Source organism: Anabas testudineus, chromosome 21, assembly GCF_900324465.2.
Source record: "Anabas testudineus chromosome 21, fAnaTes1.2, whole genome shotgun sequence".
Taxonomy (NCBI): domain Eukaryota; kingdom Metazoa; phylum Chordata; class Actinopteri; order Anabantiformes; family Anabantidae; genus Anabas; species Anabas testudineus.
The window spans coordinates 13,510,572-13,525,200 of NC_046629.1; the positions used below are offsets into that span (position 1 = coordinate 13,510,572).

The 14,629-nt window shown below is 39.6% G+C and overlaps 2 protein-coding genes across 5 annotated transcripts in view; both read left to right on the forward strand.

Annotated features, from left to right (window-relative positions):
• Positions 1 to 1,677: 1,677 nt before the first annotated feature.
• Positions 1,678 to 8,151, forward strand: cd302 (CD302 molecule). The gene is made up of 6 exons (XM_026375958.1): positions 1,678 to 1,865; positions 4,977 to 5,102; positions 5,206 to 5,316; positions 5,794 to 5,970; positions 6,123 to 6,143; positions 6,248 to 8,151. The coding sequence occupies exons 1-6, from the start codon at positions 1,784 to 1,786 to the stop codon at positions 6,448 to 6,450; spliced, it is 720 nt and encodes a 239-aa protein (XP_026231743.1). The 5' UTR covers positions 1,678 to 1,783; the 3' UTR covers positions 6,451 to 8,151.
• Positions 8,152 to 12,344: 4,193 nt separating this feature from the next.
• LOC113172926 (bromodomain adjacent to zinc finger domain protein 2B) overlaps positions 12,345 to 14,629 on the forward strand; it is a 39,882-nt gene continuing 37,597 nt past the window's right edge. For 2 of the 4 annotated variants that reach the window (XM_026376013.1, XM_026376015.1), the window contains exon 1: positions 12,345 to 12,535. Coding sequence is in view for 1 of the 4 variants with exons in the window: in XM_026376014.1 (XP_026231799.1) it covers positions 13,129 to 13,147 (19 nt within the window). In the remaining 3 variants the exon portion in view is untranslated. Of the gene's footprint in view, positions 12,536 to 12,696; positions 12,721 to 13,067; positions 13,148 to 14,629 lie in introns of those variants that run through there. The other 2 variants (XM_026376016.1, XM_026376014.1) reach the window with 2 other exon arrangements.

The following is a 14,629-nucleotide window of genomic DNA, read 5'->3' on the forward strand; positions in this document are numbered from 1 at the left end:
TTTCACTGTTGCTATTGTAAGAAGAGCTATTGCTTTAACATTATGTTATCTTTATGGTAAATTTAAACAGTGACCATGGACAGGTTCAGAAATGCAAAATGGAAGGAAAAAAGAAGCAACATCTGTTTAGCTTCCCAAAGCAGCAGCTGACAAAGGTCACTTTGCTGTCAGGTGTTTTCTCCCAGATACCAGACTCCATTCCTGTGACAGTGACAAACCCCCTCCACATACATTAGCCAGTCCTGAATTAATGAGACACATCTTCCAGACTGTAATATCCTACACACTTACTTATGTATTATAAACTTAGTCAGATTAAAGATGGGACTTGTCATGTCAGATTGACTGGGCTGAAAAGACTTAAAAATCAAATATAACATCAAAACTGAAGCTCAACGATGTCTAAGTACTAATAAAGGAAACATATTCTTCCACCACATTCCTCTGAGCAAAATGATATCAACTATTTTAGTTGTAGTTTAGCTTTGTTGAGATGTGCTGTGACTATGCGTAGATTGATTTCCACCCAGACCTAGTGAGGACTCTATCAACACTGTCACGTGGTATTGTTGACAACAAGCATGGACTGGACAGGGTGAGTTATGGGTATCAGGAGGTACGGCGTAGGATGGGTGGATGGGAGGGTGTCTGTGAGCAGGCCTTGCCATGGCAGATGGATCCCTACGGTATCATGCAGAGTGTTGTGACACCCTACGGGAAGCCACCAGCTCCAGACGAGGAGCAAAACTCATGCTCCAGCTGTCTGTTTTTGTGCCACCTGCGCCTACAAGCAATTCAGTTAAAACCCCCTCTTCCTCCTGGACAACAATCATTCTGCCCTTGAGGCTCACCGCTTCCCCTCTCCCTCACCAACTCGGATAGGAAGGGTCTGCACGTCTCTTCACCGTCTGCAGGGAAGGGGAAGCTTCTTTGTCCTACATGTCGCGGTCTACAAAGGATCAAAACCACGGTGCACTTATTTATTTCAACACTGTTTACTGGACTAGATAGACATGATAACAATGACAGACTAGATACAGGAGTCTGGACTCAACAAGTCTATATGATGCCATCAATTTCACCACTGCAATAAATACAACCTCTGCCAACTGTTGAGATCGTGTATTAGAGGTGTGTATTGAACTTTGTGGTACTTACAGTATGTTCAGGTCTGCAGCAAACTATTGTTTTCATTAATCAGCAATTAATACAGCAAATTAAGAGCCTAGTGATAGACACATGGTGGGAATTTCAAAATAAAGGTAGGGACCAAGTAGAATATGTAATATATCAGCATAATCCAAAGTAGCATCAGAAAAGAAATGACAGTAGAGTTTACAAAGGTCACTGGTCTGAGTTGAAGCACGCAGGCTATAAACAAAGCAAACACGGAAACAGGAGACAGACGATCACTGTGCAAGCAGCTCCACCTAGAGGAGGATGTGTGTTGTTGTTGTGGTTTGTTGTCAGAAAGTCAGAGCTTCTCCACAGAGCACACGTCGACATCAACACATCAATACAAAAAGAAAACACATGTTGGATTGTTTAGGCAACAAAAAAAAATAAAACAAACAAACTCCTGCTTAGGTTAATGTTAAAACCCAGGAAAATGTAGAGTATTAACCTGGAAGTTGAAATCCGTCCGTCCGTGCGTGCGTGCGTGCGTGTGTGGGCGGGGCCTTGTGCTGACGACGCCGCTGACGCTCCGGTCGGACGGACAGAGAACTAGTTTGGTGCTACGTGATTTTTTTTATTTTTTATTTTTAATGTTGTCTTCGCTGTCATGGAGCCGCTGAAGAAAAACCACCGTTTCCGATGCTCTCTCCTTTTAGTGTGGATGCATCTGCAGCTGGCTTTGACCGGGGGTAAGACTTTGACAACTAGATTTTGAACTAGCGGGATGTTTGGGGTTTGTCTTTTTCTTTACGCACTCCGCTCGGTGGAGGCCTGAGCTCGGCTTGTTTACCACCGTGTGTCACTCGGTGCTACGTGACAGTGGACTTTAGCACGTTTAACACAGCTACAACTTTCCTAAATGTCGACAGCCTTGTTTGACATGAGGACAGAAGTTGTGATTCAAACGTACTCGGCACAGTTTTTCTTTTTTGTTTGTTTGGTTTTTTTGGGAAAGTTGCGGAAGTTACGTAAGGTCAAAGTTAAAAGTGGTACATCCAGTCCAGTTGCTTTTTGCGTGGATTGTAAAGTGAGACGTTTATTTATAAATTGTTGAATAGCTTTGCACGTGTATTTAAATGAAGGAAATGAAATGAGATTTCTAGTTTACAAATGCATCATGGATTTATCACATGAATCCTGCTGATGCCACCATCTTCAGGTCTCCCCACCTTCACAGATTGATGTCTGGCACCACCATGCTTCACTTCAGGGATGTTATTAACCAGGTGTTGAGCAGATCCAGGTGTTTGCCACATATACTTGCCACTGCCAAATCCAAATAGATGTCATCTCAAGGCACTTTACGGTGTTTAAGGTTTAAGACCTTACAAAAACATAACTATATACATAATTATATAGAAAACCCAACAACCACACTTGAGCAGCACGAAGCGACAGTGGAGAGGAAAAACTCCTTTTTAGAGGAAGAAACTTTCAGCAGAACCGAGCTCAGGGTGGGCGGCCATCTGCCTCGACCGGTTGGGGTGAGTGGAAAGAGGAGAGAGAAAAGAACAGCACGCAACAAAAAACAATAACAGCAAAACCACTGGGCAGGTTGGTAGGGCCAGTAACTGCACTCTGAAGATAATCGATTATTAAGGGCTTTATAAGTGAGGACTCTATTCTGGATTTTACAGGGAGCCAGTGGAGAAAAGCTAATGTAGGAGAAACATGATCTCTCTTGTTAATTCCAGTCAGAACTCTGGCTGCAGCATTTTGGATTAGTGGATGGATGAGTTTTTCAGCATCAATTTGAGACAGGATGCTCCTAATTTTACCAATGCTCCTCAGGCGGAAGAAGGCAGTTCTAGAGATTTATTTTAAGTATGATGTAAGGGAGATATCCTGGTAAAAGAAAACTCCCAAGATTCCTCAAAGTATTACTTGAGGCTACTGTTGTGTCATCTAGGGTGAGAATATGATTAGACGTCATGTCTCATCCAGGCCTTCATTTCTTTTAAGCATGCTTTTAAGTCTGATTAATTGATTAGTTTCTTCTGGTTTTATAGATAGTATCATCTGCATAGCAATGGAGTGTTTTCTAATATATAGAAAATATATATGGAGTAAAAAGAATCAGCCTGAGAACCCTGTGGAACTTCCTAACTAACGTTTGGGTCCATGTAAGACTAATCATTAACAGGCACACACTGGAATGTATCTGATAGATAAGATTTAAACCAGTCTAGTGCTGTTTCTTAAACCCCACTGACATTTTCTAATTTGTGTAATAGAATGTTGTGATCTATAGTGTCGAATGCAGCACTAACATCTAACAAGAGAAGTCCTTTGTCTGATGCTAATAGAAGATTGTTAGTGACCTTTGCCTGAGCCATTTATGTACTACGATGTTCTCTAAATCATGACTGGAAATCTTCATACAAGTTATTCCTGCACAGGTGGTCACGTAATTGCTTTGGATCATAACCCTTGAGATAAAGGGCAGATTGGATATTGGTCTATAATTGGCTAAAACCCCCTGAGTCCAGAGTAGGCTTTTTGAGAAGAGGTTTGACTACAGCAACCTTAAAAGCCTGTGGTATACGTAGCTTGTTAGTGAAGATAGAGTGATCTAATCTAATATGGACGTACTAATCAAAGGTAAAACATCTTTGAGAAGTCCAGTCGGAAAGGGGTCTATGATGGTGTAGATTAATTCATCATTAGTCTTGATGGTGTAGATGCATTCATTATTAAAATGAACTCAACATGATCTATGGGGAAGAAGCAGTCCGAGTTAGGTCTTACAAATTAAACTATAGCTATTGTACATATGTGAAACCATCCAAGCCAGTTCCAGGAAGGATCTGATCATTTTTTTTCTCTAAAAGTTATTTAAGTTTGTTTGTAAAGAAGTTCATTAAATCATTGCTGCTTAGTTAAGTTAAGGGGATACTAGGCCCGACAGAACTATGACTCTTTGCTCTTTACTCTTGGGAACACAGAAAACTTTAGATATAAGTTTATACCCTTGATCTGATCAAGGTTTTGCCAAAGTTTTATCCCAGAGATTTTGTTTTTTAGAATTTGTTAAGTCATTTTTACATGCAGTGTAAAATTTGACATCGTACAGGTCTTCAGGCATGAAGACCTTTTTTTTAACTCCAGTGTCCAGTTAGTTTGCCTCAGGTGTATCACTATTTGTGATTATTATGAATATTGCAACTGATTACACTTTGTGCCAAAGCAGAGGTTACTGAATACTTTAGTAAATGAGAAGTTTTAGTTTTCATATTACTTTTACTAAATTTCTAAAGACATGATTTTACATGAAACGTGATGGGAACTGATTACCTTCTGAAGCTTCCATAAACTGGCAACTAGATATATCTTTCAGCTTTGTTTTTCAGCTATTCTGACAGATATTAGCGTTAAAGCAAATTGGAGACAGACAACAAGCTCCAAAGAGGGAAAATCCTCAAAACAGGTGCGGTAGTGGTAAAAAGGGGAACAGTCTGGAAGATCACAAGAGCATTTGTCAAAGGCCTATGAACTGTATGAATGAGGAAAAGTGTCTTAAGTTGAAACTAACAAAAAGGGTAGTGACAACTGTACAGACATGAAATCTATTGAAGGTCTGTAGAATGGTGTTAGCTGGCATCCAGCCAGACATTATGCAAAGCTGTTGCGGCATCTTAAAATGGCGTTTGTCAGTTAGCTCAGTCAGTTATATTTCATAAGGTTTTTTTGTTAATTTTCTCCCTGTGGCTTCTATATCGTTCTATGTGAATACATGCAGCTAAATAGGGTCAGGTGCCAAATCTTTCCATGACAGTGTTTTGTCCTATGACTTTCCACAGATTGCCCTGCAGACGGACGCACCTGGGTGCCCTTTAAAGACAGATGTTACCACTTTGTCCACGGAGAAGAAGAACAAATCAAAAGCTACACGTTTGACAGCGCAAAAGGGATCTGCCAGGGCTTTGGTACATGGAACATTTTATTTTCAGTTTTCATGTATAATCAGACACAATGACAGTTGTTGCTGTAATCTCATGCTCTCTTTCCTTGTTTGTTTGTTTGTTTTAGAGCTTTTGACTATCCAGAGCTCAGAAGAGAATGACTTTGTTATCAAGTACAGCCCAGAGGTGTGGAAAGGCAATGTCAACGTGTGGCTAGGAATGTATTATGACACAAACAGTAAGTATCAAGTGACCAGGGGCTTTTGGAAACACGCTGGCCAACTCTCATGAGATAAAACATGATTCTGAATGGCATGAGAAAAGTGTGGAGCATACTTACCAGCTTAATTACAATTGGTTGGAAACATTTTTTATTACATCAACCGATCTGTATATTTTTGTCTTAACAGTTGAGCGTGAAAGTTAAATCTTGTGAACCGTGGTCTAAACAGTTGTTCTGTTAGCGTGTTCTCTGTTTTCTGCTGGTGTCTGCTACTTTTGAAGGCTTGTATGACAGGACTGACTCATCCTGGCTCAATTCCAGGAAATCCTGTTTTTTGTTAAAGAAGTCATGGGAGGTACAATCAGGAAAAGCTTAATTCAGTTAGTGTACTTATTTTTTAATCTAAATGGGGACATTGTAATTTTTCGATAGGACAGTTAAGATTACCTGTAATGGTGGCCAGCTAGAATACTGATTGGTCTATCTTCTCAGCTGAACAAATGAGGTGGTTTGGCGAAGACCCTGTGACATACACGAATTGGGAAGCTGGCTCATCAGACTTGCCGCTCATGGATACGTGCGTGGCTCTGCACAGCGTCGCCGGGACGTGGGAAAAAGTCAGCTGCATAGATGACGTGGAGAATGGAGTAGTTTGTGAGGCAGCCCAAAGTAAGATTCAAATCTTTTGGGTTTTTTTTTCCATTCTGTAAATCTTGTTTGTGCTGATTTATCCTGCATATTTTTTTTAAAATAACTCATGAGTAATTCAGAAAACAGGGTTTCCACATGCCTCACTCTGTGCTTTTTTCTCCCCCCTTCAGAGTCAGAGAAAGCCAAGCAGAGTAAGTCGACCTTTGAGCCTTTTTTGATCTATTTCTTAACTACGTCATCTGTGACTTTGTGTTCAAAGTAGTGACCCTTGTTGCATTGTAACTTGCCTCCTCAGAACCCAGTGCGCTGTTGTCTGTCCTGGTCATTCTCAGCGTGGTGGCTGTCATGGGAGTGTCAGCAGTCGTTTGGTTCCTGCACCAGAAGCATAATTTTGGAAGTACTATTGTCACAGCGTTCGAGTATCACCCTCCGTTTCGAGTCCTGGACACAGACCAGTCCTGCCTGGTAGAGACTGAGGAGACTGACAGCGTGCCATAGTAGAATCTTCTCTCTCTTTTACATTAGGAAGAATGAGACCCTACTAACTGTGTGGTTGTTCATACAGGGAGAAGTCCACTCTTAAAGCAGTTGCTGATGTGGTTTTTGGGTTAACACCCGCCAGTGTTATGATGAATGTTAACACATGACGTGAATAATTTAGTGTGATTGTAGGAAAAGTGGCATCACGCTTACTCTATTACTAACCTTTTTACTTTTGCACATAAAATTCTCACTACTTCAGCTTTTTTGTTCTCTGTACTAATTAAGAATCATCTGTAAATATGTTAAATTTGTGCATTTTCATACGTAACTATTGACCAGTATACACTCACTGGCCACCTGTACAGACTAATGCAATCCAATACAGCAGCTCTGCCATGACTTCTTCTTTTACAAGTTTGTAATGTCTCAGAAACTGTTATAGTGAGAGTTGTACTCGAGTGCATTATATTCAGAGGTGTTTCTTGTATTTTGACCACCCAATTTATAGAGATAACTTGTAAAATAACCTTGTAAAAGTTGAATTTATAATAGAGCGGCTGTATCGAATTGCATATAGATCACACAGATGTGTTTATTAAATTGGCCAGTGAGTGTATATCCCCTGTCACTGGATGTAACATCAGGTCATTATCATGCACTAGGGCTTGGCTAAATTTTACAGAGCAAAGAGATTCAGGTTTGCACTCCCTGGTCTAAAACAACAGTGCTGCAATAAATCCTACATTTGTGAAGGTGATTAAACTGTGTGATCATTTCTGGAAAATGCAATTTGTGGTGCTGGTGAATTACATTGCAATATTACTGACAGGTACATGTCAGTGAGACTAGGCTAACTGTCTAACTGAAACATCTCTCTTTATGATGTAGTACAGTTCAGCAGCAGCATCCATAATGATCACATGGTTGAATCAAGACCTCAGTAAAACAGTTTAAACAGCTGAACATGAGGACGAGCCTAGGTAACCCAGATGGCATTATTCTGGTATTTAGCATGATAAAAACAGGACTTCTCAGTTTTAGGCTATCACAGGCACATGCAAATAGCCAATCTAGTTTATGAGCTATAGAGTATGTATTCTTCACTCATGTAAATGTACCACTGAAGCGGTTGCTTCAGTTGCACAGTCCATAAACCAGATTTTTTTCCCCATTGTAACCCTATTGAAATGGAAAACCATCCTAAACCAGCAGTAAACTGATAAATTTCCCTGTACTCTGCCATGTGGGCTGAAGTGGTTTTGACAGAATGTTTTACCAGTTTCTTTATAAGATTAACAAAAGTATAGCCAGCTGATATAAAACTCTACATTCATTCCAAGACATTTTCTAGGGTAACTAATGATAATCTTTATTCACATTTCAGGTATAATTGTTGTGTTGTCAAAGTATATAATAAGATTTCTTTGTAAATGTTTTTTCTTGCTGCCCTATGAAATCCAATCTAGTGAGTATTATTGTTTTGATTTTAAGAAGGAGGCTATGATCTTAATGCTGGAAACAATAAATCCTGTTGGATTAAAGACAATCAAAATTTGGATTTGCGATGGGTACATTGCAAACACCCCTATATAGCAAGTGCCATTCTTAAGTGTCAATACATTTTCCCTGGCATGAATGTTTTTGTGCAATATCTGACATTAATTTGGCAGAATCTGAGCCCGTGTGTTTTTCACAATAAAGTATGTTTGTCTACAAGTTTTTGCTTCTGTTTTAACTGTCAGTAAGTTCTAAAGCTGCTTGGTGCCAGAAATGTGTCACCTCCCAGCATCAGGTTGTGCAGCAGTGTTTGAAATTTAAGAAAAAGGACAGACTGCTCCACTCTGTGTGATTTATATACAGCGGCGACTAAAAGTATATGAACCCTTTGGAATTTCATGGTTTTAAGTCGAGAGTATTAACAAATATAATTTGCCGAAAATAATAACAAGTCACCCAGTAACTTAGCCATGGGAGGTTTTTATGGTTTGTCTTAATAAAGACATGAAAGATTAGAATTTTTTTATGTCATTATTTTAGGCACATCATATTTCTTAATACTCTTGACTTAGATGAAGATCACATCAGGTTTTATAATAAATGAATGCAGAAAACCTATGGAATTCCAAGGGGTTCACATACTTTACATGCTGCTGTAGAATATCCCTGCTATATATATATATATATATATATATATATATATATATATGTGTGTGTGTGTGTGTGTGTGTGTGTGTCAATGCATAATGGAGGCATGAAAGATGAATTGGGATTCTAAAATTGGGCATAGAGTCTGATTAATTCTGAAAGTACATCTACATCATTGTCATCTGGAAGGTGTCATTCCCTCAAAGTGTCCAGCAGCTTTGTTGACATATCAGCATGGGCAAAGATGAAGAGACTGAAGCAGGAATTACCTTTCCTTTGTAGTTATGTACATCTAATTTAGTCTTTGCATCATGACTGCACATGCTTCTTTTTGTTTAGGTCTGTCTGTAGCTATGCTAAACACCTAGAAAGGAAATATTAAATGCGTTTCTGGGCCACTGGTCACTGATGGAGCACCCAAGGCATTATGGATAATTTCTACATTTGGCCACAAGGTGGGACAGTGAATCATATTCTGTTAAGTTTCTTTGTCTTAGACAAAGAAGGAATTTCTTTTTTTGCAAATTGATGAGGGTTCAACAATAATGAGACTACAGATAATAAAAAGTAAACACTCTAAATATTGATGAGGGAAGTTATTAATATATGCATATTGCAGGTAAAGAGTTTAGATATTTTTACAAACATGAATGCAAAGTAAACACAATACAATAGATGACAGAAACAATTATATCCTTTCTCCAAGCTAATGCTATCCTCTGTATCTGTCAATCAGGTTAATGATCCTGCTACACATCAGAAATGCAAATACAGACTTTAAGATTAATTTACATTGAGAAAATGTTATTTGTTCATTGGGCTTTTATAGATGGCTTACTTGTTTAGAGTTCAGCTGATATTTACCTTTCCAATTCAAGCTTACCACTTTTCCAAAGACCAAAGAGTGATTCTCTCATGAATATGCAATTAAGTATAATTAATTGGAGCTACAAAAGCTGAATGTTGTGAAAAGAAAAAAAAAAAAGCCTTTGAATGGGACTCTGAATGCGTTTAAAAGCTTGGAGTGTGACTGCAAATGCTCCTTTCTATACACACAAGTGTTCACAGACTAGCCTGGTTTCAGTTCTCTGAATTGCTGCCTTCATCTCAGATGTTTTACAGAGATTCAAATAAAATAGTTAATAGTCTGCTGGGTCTACCCAAATGTGTCATTTGTTGTAATTCTATAGACAATTGTGAAGGTCTTGTACGAGAGGAAAATGTATACTGATGTGCACAGTGAACAGTTTTCCTAAATTTGCTTTATGCCCAGACAGTTGTGATAATAACAATAATAATTACAACACAAATATACTGACAAGCCTCATTTGATAATGGGGTTGGATTTCTTCTGTGGTTAACCATTTGCGGCATAGCCATTTATTTTTAACGAGTTGCAGCTTAAGTGATTTATCCTGTTACATCCCCAAAACCGTCTTCTCTGTTTAACTGAAATATGTATTTCATTATCACCGAGGGGCTGTTGTCTCATCACAAAGGCTGTAATGGCCTATTTCCGCACAAATAATGGCGAATGAATTTCATACACACATCTGCCACACCACTGCTTGGTGCGGGAAGAGGTCACCGCTGACCCAGAATGACTAATTAAAATGGACACTGGCGTGCATGAATAAGATATGACATACAGTACCGTGACAGATGGAATGAAAATGAGAGCCACATCGGACTTCACTTCCTCAAGCCTATAAATGATGCAGTTAGTGGGAATAAAATACAATGCAGAACAGAACAAAACAGAAGCACTGTCGGTGTTCCTTCCTCTTTACTGCAAATCCGTCTTGCTTTTCTCAATTTTCTTGTGGCTATGTCATTTGTGTGCTCAAACATAACGTTTACTTAACACCTCGTGCTCCTGTCTTTCCTCGGAAAGGTGTCTGTAGGCAAAAGTGTAGAGCATCTGTTTCTCATGTCCTGGAAGTCTCATGTTTCTCCCCCATTTACTATCCTAGAGCATGCTCCAAAGAAGAGAGGAAAACAAAGGCCAGTATTTACACTGACCAGCCGCTATGCTCTTTCTTAGACTCAATTGCTCAGAATTGTTCATTAGAGTTTAAACTGCATATTTGACACACAAACATGTGCATGTGCATGCACATGCAGCTGCAACCTTAAGCAATGAATGTGCCCTGTTTTCAGCTGCGACCCTGTGCCATTTTCTAAATCAAATGCATGTGCAGTGCTGGGAGGCTTTGGTGTTAAAGAGATCAGAGCTCTGTGTGCTGACATGATTAAAATCTGTATTATTTAACTAAGTCAGGACAAAATAATCAATGACTGTGAGTCCAACTCATGTGCCTTAAGGGTATCTTGAGCTTTTTATGGACTGAAAAATAATAATTAAAAACAAAAACACCATCTTAATTTGTTTTCCGCCAGTCTCTAGTGAGATCATCTTTGCCGCGTCTTTGGTATCTCATTATACTTTCTAATCAAGACTCTTTAAAAATCTCTTTAAAGGGGACAGACTGTTTGCCCTTCCCCCAGCATGATGCTTCCATTACAGCCATCGACTGCAACTTATTATGTTACAAATGATCAAGGTAGGCTGACATTTTGATTGTACAGTGTGAAAAACAACGGGCGGAAAAAGCTTTTAAAAGTGACACTGCTCTGATCTCTTCCATTGCTCATTCTCACTAATACCAGATTGTCCAATACAATTAAAAAGCCAGGTACCCTGTGGCTGGGCTGACCAATTTATCAAATCATCTCTTCCTCCCTCTCCATGTGTGCTCATTCGGCTGGTCGTGTGTTTCACTCAGTCCGGTCAGGTCCTCTGACTGCAGCATCTACTGTGACACAGAATTAATTAGAGGGGGGGTGGGAAAAAATCAATTCGGATGAGGAATGGTGAACAAGCCATAAAACATGGTTAATATCACAAATGTTGATCAAGGAGTTTGTTTCTCTCCACATCTTTAATTCAAATATGCCTTTTTGGATTAATTATCCTATAAAATTTGCTCAACTTCATGTACTGTATGGTGAGCTTTGGCAAAAGGTGCAGTGCTTTGACTTGCAATCTACCCTGCCCCCCTGGCCCAGAGTGGCTGAAACACAGCATCTTGTTAATATTAAAGAAATAAACACAATTTACCATAATCGCCATAAAGTGATGCTATGTTTTATTCATCCAGAAATAAAACTGAGAAAACCTTAAGGTCCATTTTTGTTGCTTGTCTCCAATCGTGCTGCAGCTTAATGATCAGCAGATGTTAGTTCTGAGCAAATGGAGCATTAAATAACTCATTGTCTGAACTTAGTAGACTCTCCCAAGGGGCCATTACATTTTTAACCAGTCAGTTCCTAACTTGTTCTAATTCAGTGGTTTTCCTTATTGCTGTTTGTTATTACTTTCATTGGGTTGGTTGTTGAAAGAGTATCATTGTTTGATGTTGCTGCTTTAAGTCCAATTCTGCTTGCAGGACAACAAGACCGGACAGACCTGTTACATCAACTAATGAACCAGCAAATCTTTAAAAAAAAAAAAAAAAAAGCACGTTACTCATTTTGCTTCACTCTGCTCCTGTGCCTGCCTCTTCTTTTGTTATTAGTTAACAAAAAAAAGCTGACAGCGTATGCAGGACAATGCAATTGCATGTGTGTGTGTGTGTGTGTGTGTGTGTGTGTGTGTCCTTTAAAGCTTTATTTTGCCCCCATTTTAAATACATGAATCAACATTGCACCGTGCACAGGATCTTGTCTGTGTTGCACTTTGCAGGCTGCAGCTGTGAGAGCTGAAGTTTGCCCCCGTGGAAGCAGCAGGGAGCTGACGTCACTTCGTGTCGAGTTGCTCGGAGGAGAGCGTTCCTCAATCTGCGGCTGGTGACCAGCTCGTCAAACTGCGCAAAAGTGGGAAGTGAATGAGCGTGTAGGGTTTTTTTTTTTTTTTGTCCGTTTCTAGAGGGATACACAGGCTGTCGGCGACACGGTGAGTTCAACTGGGTTTTAGTTACCTTAGCTCGCTAGCTGCGGGCTCCTAACGTACGTTTATCTTTGCTAACAAGTGAGCTAAACTAGGAACGTTAGCATCCTCTGCCACACTGGACAGCGAAGCGCCGGGAGTTCAACACTGCTATATGTGTATAAAAAAAATAAAAAAAAGTTAACGTCAAAGTGAGTACGGCATTTTCAGAAGTTGGTGATCTCAACTTTGTCCCGAATTGCTCTGTTGTCGTGTTGAAATTGCGAGTCGGCCACAAAAAACGGGGTCAATTTAACACAGAGTTGAGCAACTAGCGTTAACGTGACACCGGTGCTCGGCGCAGACGGGCAGGCTGCGTTCACTTGTCGTTACCTTGCAGCACGGGTCTGGTCTTTGTTGCCACCTGATCCCCCCGGTCTGCGGATCTATCGTGTGTCCAGACACCTTAACGAGCAAACGGTGCAAACGTGTTCAGTATATCCAAGTAAACTTCTCTATCTGAAGCTCGCATCGCGCTTCTGTTGGACGCACAGTGTCATGTGCGAAAAAGGAGCGTCTGCTTGTTGTGGTTTCATGCTTTCGTGTCACAGCATCGGGAAATGAGTCCACTAATAACAGGTGGGGTTTCTTAACGTTTCATCTTTCTCAACATTAAGTTGTTATCAGTGGTGAATTAAACCCTGGGCTGCCCACTGGTCTCCTACTCCCTCTGTCTCTGTCTTTTTGTGGCTTCCTCTTAAAGGAAAGCGCAGCCAATGCTGCAGCTGCGGTCTCTGGCTTGAAATTTACCCTTTGAGATTATGACAATACCCTCCATTTTTTTTCTGCTTTCATATTAAGAACAAGGCATTCGCCATCTTGGACTATTTACATTAGTGCTGTGAATTGTAGACGCCGCTGTCATTTAGCTGTAACAAAGTTAATGAAACTTTAGGAGAGATACGATCTGAATGATTCAATGATACAACATTGTTTTCAGCTGAGTTGTAATTAATAACACTATTTTTTATTAATCACACAGATTGCTGCTGAGATATCACTTTCCTCTCTCTCTTTGACATGCTACAATTTGGTTTGGCCCTAGAAAGCAAAGTTTTAAACTTGCAAAGCACTGTCCTGATTTCTTCTTGAGCACTGTATGTATGTATATCTGTGGTTTTGTTTTGCTGGCCAGGACAAATACTATTTGAATGACATACAGCAGCCTTCTTTTTTTATGATAATTACACAAACCAGGGGAGCACAAAGCGAATAAATAAAATAAAGCTTTAGTAAATTTAAATTGCTCTATTACGGACAATTCTTCAAACAGATTGTGATCACTAAAGATCCTGCTTGAGAAACCTTAAATTTTATTAGGTCTTTACTACAGCAAATATCTTATCTCATAGAAAAAGCACAGGTGTTACTAAATAGGCTGTTGTATTCAAGTGTCTGCTAAGCTGTGATAGTGAACCAGCATGCACCATTAGCTTTAGTCACAATGATATAATATGATAAAATAATTGCATTATATTTCTACTGTTGCATGTCAAAATGTTTTCTCACACTGACTGGACTGTGTAGTGTACAGTAATCTTCTCAGAGTGCCCACATTGGACTATAGAGCTTATCCTGATCGTGTTACTTTCACTTATTTTGTTTAGTTTTAACAAACATCTTTTGTTTGCGGAGGAGAGCTGGCTTGTTTTTACCGATATAATGATAGTAATGAACTGCCTTGTGCCCTTTGCACACACACAGGCTAAGTGAAATGGCAGGAAACATTTTTCCTGGTGAAGTTCATCATTTAAATGACTTCAGTAGCCAAGGCAGCGAGATAAATCAGATCACAGCCTTGATGTGTTGTACGTGCATCTAGTCTCTGCCAATGAATCAAAACACAGGTAGAAGGTCACAAAATTTGCCTCATATTTATTCAGATCACTTATCCTTGAAAAGTGCAGGGAGAACAGTACTGAAGTGTTATGTACTAGGTTCCTGAAATGAGCTTTTAACAGTGAGAGAAATCAAAAGAATGAGCAGCTTGGCATTTGTTGTAAATATTGAATAAGGTAATTGACTACCTAGAGTTGTGCATTTATTGTGCAAAATTAGCAA

Bases quoted from the DNA above. Each gene is read 5' to 3' on its own strand.
- cd302 (XM_026375958.1), top strand. From the start codon at position 1,784: ATGGAGCCGCTGAAGAAAAACCACCGTTTCCGATGCTCTCTCCTTTTA. The intron at 1,866-4,976 runs GTAAGACTTTGA...GACTTTCCACAG, and splicing joins GCAGCTGGCTTTGACCGGGG to ATTGCCCTGCAGACGGACGC. The intron at 5,317-5,793 runs GTAAGTATCAAG...CTATCTTCTCAG, and splicing joins AATGTATTATGACACAAACA to CTGAACAAATGAGGTGGTTT.